The following is a 13,591-nucleotide window of genomic DNA, read 5'->3' as shown; positions in this document are numbered from 1 at the left end:
TATTTGCTGCTGCAGGTAAGCTTGCTTACCTAGAGAGCAGGACTGCAACCTGGCTAGGAGACAGTGCAGAAGTAAAACATCGACAGACAAATCCCCAGGGTAATAAAGTAAACTAACCATTTATTTCTCACTCCCAAGCTACGGAGCTTAAAGATCTTTCTCCAGTAAAGGCAAGTGGCTTTAAGAGTGCAGTGACAATCTCTCTGCCTTTCATGCATGTCTCACACACACACACACACACACACACACACACACACACACACCCTTTGCACTGTTGGAGAATCAGATGTAGTTATACTAAAATAACCCTGCTGAAAAAGAAAAGAACAAACGTATCCTTTCTTTGAGGAGACTCTTGTACCCTTAGACAAATTCTTTTCTTGAAACTGTGTTTTCAACCACCCACCACCCTTTGCACCATCATAAAAGCCTTTCTCAAGCCAAGAAGTGCTTACAAAGAGCTGCTTCTTAATGTCTGTCTTTGTTTCGTCCTCATTAGGTCACCATCCCTGTGTTTTAGCTAAGTAAGTCCCAGTGCTTCTCCCTGCTCACTGGTTTTCTGAGAGCCTGTGTCCACCCTGCTGCACCGCCCCCTCCTTCTCAGACAGGGCGTCCACATACGGCTCTGGCCTCCTCGGCAAGGCCATCAAGCTGTCAATGAGCCTGAAGCTCCAGCTCATTTGAGAAGTGCCCGCGTCCAGGAAAGTCTTTTGGCACAGGTAAAATGTCCCTTCTTCAGCACTAAAGTGCCCCAGGGACAGGGCCACCCAGCTGCCACCTGGGCTTGGGCCACTGTCATGCACTCCCCTCCCTACAATGGGCATCAAGGATAGTTCCAGCCAAGCCCTGCATTCCTGGGCAGATCAGGATGCCACAAGGCACCAGAGGTAGAGAGGAAGGAGCCCTGGACTCTGGGTCAGGGTCCTGGACAGTGGGCTAAGCTATGCCTCTGAGCTCCCTCTCAGAGCCCCAGTCTGCCCATCTATAAAATGGGGCCAATTACCCTAACTTGCCTCTCTTTAGATCAAATGGGAACGTGGATGAGAAGATGGTGGCAAACAGCCAAGCGAGGGAACAGATCCCATATGCTGATGGCCTCAGGGCACAACTCCCCTCCCCCAGCCCCCAGGCTCACCTGTCCAAACACGTACAGTAGCCCAATCGTGCCACCGGTCTGCCCACCAAGGACCGAGGAGATCATCGAGTAGACACCACCGCTGCCAACACCACAGTGCTCCCCAACACCGATGCCAGACAGCACGGTGATGAGGGCCACCAGGATGACGAAGGACACCAGAAACACGCCCATGAGCACTCCTGTATTACCCTGCAGCAGAACAGCAAGAAGCAAGGTCAGGGGTTAGGACAGGGAGGCCTGCCAGTCAGGCCCCTCCCAGGAGCACTAACCACCTCCCCCGACACCTCCAGAGCTGCAACAGGGGTTGGGGGAGGAAGAGCTGGGTACCTGAAAAAGGACAGAGGCAGCCCACAAGCATAAGGCCTGGAAGAAATTCCAGATGAAGGGAAACATCTTTGCTTCAAACTCTTCACTGACTTCCCACTGCCAATAGGGTATAGTCAAAGCAACTGGATACCCTCATGAGGCCCCTCCCCATCCATCCCCTCCCCGCCCTCCAGTCTGTCTCATCCCTGTGCCCTAGCAGGAAGTCACATGCTCTTCCCCACCACCCTCCTGGGCATGCCTTTCCTGCTCACTCCATCTCCTAGACAGCCTCACTCTGTCCCATCCTTTTAGGTTAGGGGCTACCTCCTCCGGAAAACTGTCCCTGGAACCCTCCTCTGGTTTGTACAGTGCCCGGGCTTAGTACTTTCCACAGTACTTGTCAAGTACTGCTTCCAAGCCCATCTTTACCTCCGGGCTGTGAGTGCCAAGAGAGCAGGATGATGCTTTATCCAGTTATGCTTTATTCAGACAGTTTCTTATTTTGCTGATTTTATATTTTTAATGAAATTATAGAATTACTCTTTTCTTCCTTTGTGTTTTCAAATTGTTTGCATGTGATAATAAAATATCTTGCACCAATCTTTAGGTTTTCAGGCCAAAACTACCACTTTAACATCTTCAAAATTATAAGTGTGCTATCAAATTATTCTTTAGAGTTCACATGGTCTATTTGAGAATCTGAGCATGACCTCTACTCACTCCAGCTTTATGCCACCTCCTAGAAGCTCTATCTTTTCTTTGCCATTTCACATTTGCCTTTTTTTCCCCATGATCAAATATGATGTTTCAGGTAAAACTAATGTCAAAGCTGAAAAACAAGAGATCATTTCAGGGCAAAAGGATGCATTTGTGTGGCAGGCAGCTTCAAAGGCAGCCCCCCCCATGACCCCCAGTCCCTGGCACACATGCCCTGTGTAATCTCCTCCCCTTGAGTTGGGGTTGGACCTGGTGACTCACTTCTAATGAACAGAACTCTGCAGGAGATCACTTCTGAGATGAGGATAGAAAAAGACCGTGGCTTTCATCTTGGGTGCGCTCTCTCTCTCACTCTCTCTCTCTCTCTCTCTCTCTCCCTTAGACTGCTGGTCTCCGGGGAAGTGAGCTGCATGTAAGGAGGCAGCCCTAGGAAGAGGCCCACATAACAAGGCCAGCCAACAACTGCGCAAGTGATCTTGGAAACAGCTCCTCCTCTGGTAGAGCCTTCAGGTGGGAATGCAGTCCTGACTGAGAGCCTGTCTGTGACCCTGGGAGAGACTCTGAGCCAGAAGAACCCAGCTAGGCTGCACTTGGATACCTGGACCACAGAAACTGTAAGATAATACATAAGATAATACACGTATTTGCCTCATGCTGCTAGGTACTGGACTAATTTGTTACACAGCAAGAGAAAATGAATACAACTTGTACCTTCACTTTGCAGAGGGAACTGACACCTCTGGATAGTCATTTCTCCAAAAAATAACCCAGTGGGAGGGTTCAGAAGAAGCCCTTACAGACTTAAGAAACAAAATAGAGTGGCGCCTGGGTGGCTCAGTCCGTTAAGCATCCAACTCTTGATCTCAGCTCAGGTCATGATCTCATAGTTCATGGGTTTGAGCACTGCATTGGGCTCTGCTCTGACAGTGTGGAGCTTGCTTGGGATTCTCTCTCCCTCTCTCTCTGCCCCTCTGCTGCTCTCTCTTTCCCAAAATAAATAAATAAACTTAAAAAAAAAAAAAAGAATCAAAATAAAGAGAGCTGGGGTGCACCTAGCTGGCTGGCTCAGTCAGCAGAGCATGTGAATCTTGATCTTGGGGTTATAAGTTTGAGCCCCATCATGAGCATAGAGCCTACTTAAAAAAATAGAGAAAGCTTACCTTTTTCTCCTTTCTACAATTCCATAACTACCTTGTGTGAAGCAGAGCCCAGGGACCCAGCTGTCACTGGCTACACCTTCCTCTGCCACACAGCAGTCAGACTGATGGGCCTCCCTTGGACACAGGCTGGAGAGGTGCTGGGCAGTGAGGTGGCCCTTAGGAAGAGGTTAAAAACAGAGGTGGATACCAGAAGCCTAAATCTGCCTGCACAACAAGGAGTCTGAGATGAAGGCTTTGTGTTTTTGTAAGCAGAAGGCCCTGTAAGTCTGGGAAGGGTGTAGGAGGCATAAATTCTTATAGCTACACTAGGGAGTTTGGCTGACCCTACGCTAAGCTTTCACATGTTAATTAAAAAAAAAAAAAAAAGTCACCCACCCCTGGGTGGGTCTGATTTTTAAAAAAAATTTTTTTAACATTTATTTATTTTCAAGAGACAGAGACAGAGTGTGAGTGGGGGAGGGGCAGAGAGAGAGGGAGACCCAGAATCTGAAGTAGGCTCCAGACTGCAAAGCCCGAAGCAGGGCTCGAACCCACTAAACGTGAGATCATGACCCAAGCTGAAGTCGGACGCTTAACCGAGTGAGCCACCCAGGCGTAACCCAGGCCATGATTAAGGCTGAACCCTGAGCTAATGACCTAGGTAAAAGAGCTCAGGAAGGTCTGGCCTCACCTAGGCCTCCTGAGGGGCTAAGAACCCCATACACCTTGTCACAGCTCAGCTTTCCTTCCCCAGAATTTGCCCATGCGATGGTTAATTTTCTGTGTTAACTTGGATAGAATATGGTGACCATTTATTTAGTCAAACAGTAATCTAGATGTTGCTGTAAATGTAGTTTTTTTGTTTGTTTGTTTTTGTTTTAGCTGTGCTTAACATTTACAGTCAGTAGACTTTAAGTAAAAGAGATTACTGTCTAGGGGCACCTGGGTGGCTCAGTCAGTTAAGTGTCCAACTTCAGCTCAGGTTAGTGGGTTCAAGCCCCACGTCAGGCTCTGTGCTAACTCAGAGCCTGGAGTCTGCTTCAGATTCTGTGTCTCCCTCTCTCTCTCTCTCTGCCCCTCCACCACTCGCACTCTGTCTCTCTCTGTCTCTTGAAAATAAATAAATGTTAAAAAAGAAAATTTTTTGTTAAAAAGAGATTACCGTCTATAATGCCAAAGGGCCTCATCCAATCTGTTGGAAGGCTTTAACAGCAAAGACTGAGGTTTCCCAAAGAAGAAAGAATTCTGTAGCCAGACTGCAACACAGAAATTCCGCCTGTGCTCCCAGTCTTTGGATTCAAGCCTGAAACATCAATTCTTACCTGAGTCTCACTTGGACTCACCAGACCCCCCAGTCATATATATATAGGACATTCTATATATCTTTTATAGATATATAGCTCCTATTGGTTCTGCCTGTGTTCCCTTGAAGAACCCTGACTAGTACATTCCACACCTTGAATGACCCCCTCTCTCTTTCATCTGTGCAACCCAGCTCACCTCTCAAAGCCTGGCTGAACCACACCTCTTCCAGGAAGCTTTCCTGGACACTTAGCCACCATATGTTCACAGCCTATTCCACTCCTGAGGTATTTAATGCTGCTTTGAGAAACCACTTGGATTCCTGATGTGAAATCTACCCAGGACTGTTAGCGCACCAGAGGGAAGAACAGGGCCTTCTGTTTCATAATCCCTTTGGTACCTTGTAGTGCCTGGAACACATTAGGTGCTCATCAATGACTCCTGACTGGCTAGCCTTTTGTTTCGAGCAGCCTGTTTAGTTTACTGGTGTCCCAGGAAGAAGGTGCCATGTAAGGGGTTCAGAACCCCTGCTCAGGACACACATCTGCTTGGAAGCTCCCAGGATGCCTTCAGAAAAGACACAAAGAAGAGGCCTTTGGTTCCTCCATGGAGGAAGCAAATGTACCCCCATGATCTCATGCACCTGTGACCAAGCACTGGCCATGTGCAGCCTCTCACACAGGATCTGTGTGTGGTGGGACAAGGCAACCAGTGCCACTAGGAGGGCACCAGACAAGTTGAAAAATACCAGGAAAGCAGGAGAGGGTCACAAACCAGAGGCAAAACTGCCACCAGTCTGCTCTCTCTGATCCACCTCTAGTCCCATCCAGGATGTGCCCTGACTCACATTGCTCATATTTCTGTGCTCATATAACTTAAATCCATGGCGAGGCTTCCATTGGAGGCTTTGTCTGAGGCCTAGGTTCTCAGGATTCTCATTTAAATAGCAACGCTAGCTATATGTACTTGCTTCTTGTTTCATGTTTCTGGAGCATCCGTGCTTCAGGAATCTGTTGCCTGCCCTGTGGAATGCCCAAGAGTGCAGACCTTTCCGTGTCACAAGCTCACAAGAAACTCCAGGGCCACCAGCTCATCACTCACCACTAACCAGCCAGTCCTCAGGAAAAGGACAACCCCAAAAATGTTGATCATACAGGATGTGAACACACCGTCCCAGGTCCCAAACAGCACTGGCTCCCACACAAACAGCTGGCTCTTCCACCAGGGCTGGGGCTGGGCCAGCGTCCCCTGAAAACAGAGCACACAGAATTCAGCATGCAGTGCTTCAGAGGGCCAGCAAGGGGAAGGGAAGGGAAGTAGAACAGGAGGTGGGTAGGAGAACTCCGCTCTGACATACATCCACCCTAGTATGCCAGGGCAGGTGTGAATGTGCGCACAGTCTTGAAGATTGTTTCTGCAAAAGCGTCGCTGCTCTCTCCCGACAGTGATCCCTGTACCCACACAGGCACAGACTGGTTGTCCAGCAGGCCGGTTCCCTTCTGGCCACTCAGTAGACCACTCCCAGCACGGCTGCAGGTAGGCGTGGCCATGTGACTGAGTTCTGGCCTCTGGAAAATAGGTAGAAGTGTTGTGTGTCACTTCTAGGTGAGTGTGGGATTCTAAGTTCCAGCTTTCTGGATAAGGCCACTTTCCCTCCCAGTATCTCCGTCCCACTGGGATAGCAGCTTCCAGCAGTTACTAATCTTCGTGTAGACTTCCTTTATGCTTTTTGAGCCTCCGTCCCTAATACTGCTGTAATGAATTCTGCATATTAAATTACTTCTGTTTAAAATGCCTGGGGCACCTGGGTGGCACAATCATTTAAGTGTCCAACTTTGGCTCAGGTCATGATCTCCCAGTTTGTGGGTTTGAACCCCATATCAGGCAATGTGCTGACAGCTCAGAGCCTGGAGCCTGCTTCGGATTCTGTGTCTCCCTCTCTCTGCCCCTCCCCTGCTCATGCTTGCTCTCTCCCTCTCTCTCAAATAATTAAACATTTTAAAAGTTTTTTTTTAATGCCTGGAGCGGTCTCTGTTCTCTTGCCTGAACACCGCTGTTATGGTGATCTCTAAGCTCCATTCCATCCCACACCCCAGGATTCTAAGGCATCCTTTGGCAGCTGTTTAGAACCAGAGGCTTATTTATAAGCAGTTAAACAGATGCCTACCTTATTTTTCTAATTCAAAAATAACAAAGGCACTTTAACAAAACACTCAAATGGAAACTCTTTACTAAAAAGACTAAACCTTGTGGAAATACTAAAATGACTTGCAGAAAACTAGTAGCAGCTCATGTTGTGAGCTGCTCTTGCACAGGATAGTAGTCTAACTTCACACGTCACTAGTCTTCCAGTACCTCAAACTACCATAGCAGTGATCAGGGATTCTCACCTTACAGGGACTAGGAAGCCCCAACTATGGACCGGTGTGGACAAGCAGTCTACCTGGAGCATGTATAAGCACAGTGAGAAGGCAGAAAAGTTAAGACTAGAGGAAATAAAATCTAAGGTCAGAGCTTCTGAATGGCTGAGAGCAAAGGATGTGCCCATGATCGAGGACCCAAAGCTGAGGCCAACCGGCCTTGGTCAAAACAAAAGGAGAGGAGCCCAGCTCCTCTTCTCCTCTTGTAACATGCACCCACAGACCTAGAAAGGTCCTAAAAAAACCATCAGGGCAGTCAGTTAAGACTTAAGCACCCCATGGGATGGCATAACCCACCAGTCCCTGACTCCACTCAGATTTCTGTTCATCTGTCTTTCACAAGCCTACATTTTCCTACCAAGGCCTGTTATAGGTCTGTTATTTATTAGAAACAGCAGTAACAATAGCAGCTCTCAGCAACGAAGAGCAATAATTCAGAGAGTGGCTTTCACCTTCCAAATCAATCTTCTCCTTTAATCCTCACAATGCCCCTGGGAGGCAGGCAGGGAGAGGGCCCCTGTTAGAGCAGAGGAGGGAGGCTGGGAGGAGAGACAGGATGGCCCCAAGTCCACGCCAGACTATAAAATCTGTACTTGGCCCTGCACCTCCGGTTATTTGCCCTTTGCTTTCCTAACAGCCAATTCTGTAGGTTCCCATTTGTAACATCCTGAACTTTGCTAAATTATGAAGACGTCTGTCTTACCCATGGATCTCCCATCATGAATTTAGAAATTTTATTCCTCTTCCATCCCAGCCTTCGCATGTCCACTCTGAAGGCTGCTTTATGTGTTTACCTAATGGCTTATGAGAAGCTTTCACTCCCTGGATCTCGTGGGGCTAAATCAGCCTTAAAGAGGCTTCCCAAAGGAGGCAGAAACTTAAGGAGACTCCGTACCCTGAGAATAAAAGTGTAAATGGTTTAAAATGAGCTTGGGGACCAGGTCATGACAGCTTATCTCAGGACGCTGAAGGGAATGTGCTTATTTTCTTCTTCTTCTTCTTCTTTTTTTTTTTTTTTACCAAGTGACAAAAGAATATAACTAAGTCTTCCCAGCACCTGCATTTACTCATCAGAGGCCAGTAGGAAGAGCCTACGTTTAACTCCAAAGCTGCAACCCTGATGTTCTTGAGAGAGAGAGACCAGCATAAGCTCAGGGAGAGAGAGAAGAAGAAGATACAGAAGCACAGAAAAAAGGGAAAGAGGATGAGACAGAGAAGCCTAGAATAAAATGCTAAGTAAGTATTTTAGAGACCACAAGGGCATTTCCCAGCCCCCCACCCCCTGCACTGACACGCTGTCTCTAGGCATCAGCATAGAAGCACCACTGGGTGCCCATTCCTCACACCTCTCCCTTCTCCACCATGTCCTGCAGGTGCACCACTTCCAGGATGCCCCCAGCCTCTGCCACTGCCCCACAGCTGACTTTTTAGGAGTCTGCCAGCTAGACGACTCAAACCAGTGACCTTGCAGAGTGACCAGTCAGATGGCCCACGGCTGGTATGACTCTGACACCAATTCTGATGTGTGGGTTTTCCCCCCCATACCAAGCATTTCTCCAGCACCAGCTGGGTGTCCTATAATCCAATTTAATTATGATATTTTTTATCTGGAAATAGTCATAAGACTGGTCAACCCCCCAATTCAGATGGTGGTCATAAGTGTAAATTGTCACCTGTGCTTCTGAAAGACTGGCTCTAAATCAGAGGTTCTCATGACACTCGCCTTGAGTTCCATTAGTTTGCTAGAACATCTCAAGGAATTCAGAGAAACACTTCACTTACTAGACTACTGCTGTTATAAAAGCATATAACCCTGGAACAGCCCATGGGAGATGCCCATGGGGGAGAAGTGTGTAGCTTCCATGCTCTCTCCAGGCACACGACGCTCCCCATATGTCTATGTGTCTACCAGCCTGGAAGCTCTTCAAACCTCGTTCTTTGGGGGTTTTATGGATGCTTCGTACATAGGCATAGTTGATTCAATCACCAGCCATTGGGATTTGACTCACACTCTCCAGCCCCCACCTCTCTCCCTGAAAGTTCCAACCCTCTAATCATGGTTGGTGCCCCGGGCAACCAGCCCCCATCCTTAGGTGCTTTCCAAAAGTCACCTTATTAACATAAACCCAGTTGTGGTTGAAAAGGGATGGTTATGAATATCCAGATACCCTTATCACTCTTATCACTTAGAAAATTCCAAGGGTTTTAGGAGCTCTGTGCCAGGGTTGGGGATAAAAACCAAATATTTATTTCTCATTATAAATCACAATATCATGACTGGCTACTCCACAACCTTACTCTCTCTCTGCCCTGCCAGCTTCTTCCAATTCCCCTTCACTCCTGCTCAGGCCAAGGGCAGAGCCATGGATCTGCACCCAAGCAGACATCCAACAGGAGAAGGGAATATCAGCTTCTCCCCCACACCCTGGAACCTCACACCCAACTCCCTCCTTTATGGGAGGGTAAGGAATCCCCTCATATTTCAGATATGCCCTGCCATGAAGGCTATGGCTCACAGATTCTCCCTCTGCGCCTCTACCCAGTCATTACTATCACTGGGGGCAGGAGGAGGGAGAACAGCTGGGGTGATGGTAGGTGACAGTTGGACCAGTTCTGAGCTACCTTTTTCAAAAACATCCAGGGGCACCTGGGTGGCTAAAGCATCCAACTTCGGCTCAGGTCACGTTCTCGCGGTTTGTGGGTTTGAGCCCTGCATCGGGCTTCGTGCTGACAGCTCAGAACCTGGAGCCTGCTTCAGATTCTGTGTCTCCCTCTCTCTCTGCCCCTGCCCCACTCACACTCTGTCTCTCTTTCTCAAAAATAAACATTTAAAAATATAAAAAAAAATAAATTTTAAAAATTTAAAAAATCCAGAAAAGTAGTTTTATTATTCACCTTCTGAGCTACTATGCCAGAGCAAGTTGGGTGGTACAGTGGGGAACAACAACAGCGGGGGCTTCTGCGGTGGCCCTGGGCTAAGCACTGTGCTCACACTGGACACAAGGCTGTCTACCAGAGCAGGGAGATGAATGACTTGGAGAAATTTCTCATTTTATCTGGAAACATTTGCAGGGAGGTCCTGCTGCCATGTCATGGACCAAGTCTTGTCTTTCATGTCCAATTTGTCTAAGATGCTGTGGGGATCCACATGGGTGGCCCCAACAGCTGTGTGCCAAAAAATTAGCCAAGAGTTCCCAGATGTCACTAACAGTTAGATAGCTAAAGGAAAGGTCATGTTGTTTGCAGAAGCCAGCTGGGCCCCTGTGGAAGGCTGTGAGGTGTTGCCAAGGTCCAGATGAACACCTGTAGGGTGTCAGATGCCACAGGCCTCATCCTCAGAGTGAGGGCAGACAGAAACCCATGCATCTCAGAACTTACTGCAGGCTCAGCTTAAGATGGGGCAGTTTGCTAACTAACTAACTTTCAATAAGTTTGACCTCAGATTTGTCAGCAATTCCATTTGGAATCACTTTTTTAGAACCAAAGAATCAAAATTTCCAAGTGTAAGCATTTGGTTTGTGAGGGCCTTCTGAGACTTTCAGCTTCCTTCCAGACTTGGAGGATGCAAGGAATGCCCAGTCTCAACCCTGTCTCAAGGGGTCTTGTCCACCCCACTTTCATTTTGGTTTTGGTAGATGCAGGAGTGACGTTGACCACCGTCTGGGTAAGGCTAGAAAGCTTCAGGCTGTTCCTGGTGTCTCCATTCAGTTGGCAAAATGAGACAACCCCATAGGACATGATGCGGTCAGTCTCAGTTTGCAAGACCCTGTGGGGTAGAGGGTTACGAGGAGTGAGTTCTAAGTGGGAGGGCAGTGGGTGCAGGGTGGGTGAAACGAGCAAGCAGGTGGGCCTCTATGGTCCCCATCCCTGAACCTCTCTTTTAACCATTTCAGATGCTGAGGATTCACTTAGTTTGAAAACCCCTTCCAGGGTACATAGGTGCTAAGGAAGGGAAACAGAAACTTGCTCCTCACACAGTCCTCTTTCATGGAGGAAAGAGAAAAGGACAGTCTCTAGACCCTCCAGAGTCACAGTAGAGAATCATGAGCAGGTTTAGAAAAAAAGTATTCTCCTCTACAAACTGAAGTTCAATAGAAGAACAGATTTGTTCTCTCTGTAGACTGGCTTTTTTTTTTTTTTTCACTTGCAAGACTGGCACAGGCAGGTCCATGCTCAGGGGGGAAATAGATTTCCTTACAGAGCTGAGCTGGGAGGCAGACTGAAAAGCAATCCTGTCTTCTAGCAATCTGGGCAGAGCCGCAATCCGCCCACACTGCAGATTCTTGAGGATGGGCTAGCTAGGTATCTGGCTTCCTGGAAGAGACTTAGGAAGGGCTCATTGTATTCATCAGGCTGGGGCTCTGGCACCATGTGCCCAGTGGAGAAGGTGTGAGATTAGCCAGGCTCCGGCAAGCTGGGCCTGGTTAGGGAGTGGAAATGTCACAGCTCACCAGACTGAACGGAGGCGCTCCCTGCCCAGGACACTGGATACCAATCCACAGCCAGGACCAGGCCCATTCAAGCTGCAGTTGGTGGTACCATATGCAAAAGATACTCTGTCTATGGCTTTGTCTACTGAGAAGAGAAATGCCACTGATTTGGAGGCAGGTCACTATCACTCCTCAGAATCACATCTTCACTCTGGCTCAAGGGGCTCAATCCCTGGGGGCTACTGACATCGCTCAGAGCTGTAGAGAAGTGTTCAACCACTATGCTGCCAGTGTCCCCCTGGAAACAGGTGAAAAGAACACACTGGGAATTCCACTCAGTCTTTACAGGTCTCTGCAGGAAGGCAACAGTCTTCCCCATTTCTTCCCACTGTGAGTGACACAGGTGACAGCCTAAATCCCAACCATCACCTGAGAAAGCCAGATGCTATGACCAGGCTGGGCCAAGGTGCATCATGACAGCCAGGGCTGCCTGGCTCACTTTTGAGCAGCTCCAGTTCTAAGCTATCTCGGGGAACTATCCAGGGGAGAGGTCTGGTCCCAGCTATTGATAACTCTCCTAGAACCTCATCGTCCTCAGATCTGGGCCCCAGGCATCAATTCCAGAATAATATAAGTCTCATTCCACATTCCATGACATAACAGGCTGTGAGGAAGGGAAGTGGCACTATCTGATATGGAGCCTACTGGGAAGCAGAGGTGGACACTAAGAAATAAGACAAAAAAGAGTGAGAAACAAAACCCCTCAGAATGGGCACCATAAGCATGCTTAAGGGGCACCTGGGTGGCTCAGTTGGTTAAGCGTCCAACTCGTGACTTTGGCTCATGTCATGATCTCACAGTTTGTGAATGCAAACCCCATGTCGGGCTCTGCACTGAGAGCAGGGAGCCTGCTTGGGATTCTCTCTCTCTCCTCTCTCTCTGCCCATCCCTCAATCTCTCTCTCTCTAAAAAATAAATAAACTTAAAAAAAAAAAAGCCACCCAAGCTCAAAGATCAGTTTCTGTCTGTCCTGAGGACCCTCAGCCTGCTAGGACAAGTTTGGCAGATTCCAGGGGGCACATCTACCTTCATGCTTGTTGCAAGGGTTTTCCTTCCCCAGCTCCCAGGACTAGAAAGAAGCCAGGGTTTGTCCTCAGAGCCCAGGGGCCTGCACCCCACACTGGAAACACCATGCCTGTGTGCTGGGTACTGTAGTTCAGAGATAGAAGTCTTTCTCCTGTGACTAGAGAATCTCTACACTTGAGCAGGGTATCTAGAAAGGCAGGAAAATTGTACATGAAATGTGCCCAGAGAAGGAAACACTCAGCTTCCTGCACCCAGTAAACTGAGAGGAGTGAGAGAGAAAAGTTCTGTGGTAGGCAATGATCTGTGCTCAAGCCCAGGAGCTTTTTGCAGCCACCGCCAGCAGACCACCTGCCAGGCCTTAAGGAACACACATGACATGTGAGATGGTACCTTTTCTCTCTAATGGCAGCTGGAGGAAAAGAAACCAGGTGAGAAACTACTTCTGCCCACTCAGGTCGGGAGAGGGTCAGAGCAAGACACAGCCTGTCCCTTCCCCACAGAGACTGATTGTGCCTGGAATATACACACATGAGCCAGAAGTTTGCTTTCAGAAAGCTAATTATTTATTAAGTACACATCAGAGAATATGCCAAGCTGCTGCTGAAATGTGAAGACGCAGGCCCCCTCCTACGGCTCGGAACAGGCACCGCCATGTGCAGGAGCTGGGCAGGGGCTCCAGGGGCCGGGCCCCACCTGTGGTACCTGTTTGAGATGCAGACAGCCACATACTTGCTTTGTAGGGGTTCTGTGCAGTTCAGATGTGATGATAATTGTGACAGCTTTTGCAAGCATGAGGCACAACAGACAATTTTAAATGTGGGTGAAGGTCACCTCAGGGAAGTCAGGAAGAAGAGTTAGAAAAGAGGTCTTACTGACCATGTATTTTCTATTTTCCCCACCTAACTTGTCCTCGTGTTTCGGGTAAATCCTCGCTCTGTAAAATAATAAACTTAAAAAATAAATAAAATAAATAAAATAAAAAAAAATAAATAAACTTAAAAAACTTAAAAAACTTAAAAAAACTTAAAAAAACTTAAAAAACTTAAAAAAACT

General features: G+C 48.0%; 1 protein-coding gene across 4 annotated transcripts in view; it reads right to left on the bottom strand.

Moving 5' to 3' along the window:
• The window catches only part of SLC12A8 (solute carrier family 12 member 8), a 139,410-nt gene that overhangs the window by 109,034 nt on the left and 16,785 nt on the right, over positions 1-13,591 (bottom strand). For all 4 annotated transcript variants that reach the window (XM_058731088.1, XM_058731089.1, XM_058731086.1 and 1 more), the window contains exons 3-4: positions 5,704-5,850; positions 1,136-1,327 (exon numbers count right to left, since the gene is read on the bottom strand). In XM_058731088.1, coding sequence (XP_058587071.1) covers positions 1,136-1,327; positions 5,704-5,850 — 339 coding nt within the window. The remainder of the gene's footprint in view (positions 1-1,135; positions 1,328-5,703; positions 5,851-13,591) is intronic.

The sequence above is a fragment of the Neofelis nebulosa genome, chromosome 5, assembly GCF_028018385.1.
Source record: "Neofelis nebulosa isolate mNeoNeb1 chromosome 5, mNeoNeb1.pri, whole genome shotgun sequence".
Taxonomy (NCBI): domain Eukaryota; kingdom Metazoa; phylum Chordata; class Mammalia; order Carnivora; family Felidae; genus Neofelis; species Neofelis nebulosa.
This window is presented reverse-complemented; position numbering and strand designations above follow the sequence as displayed.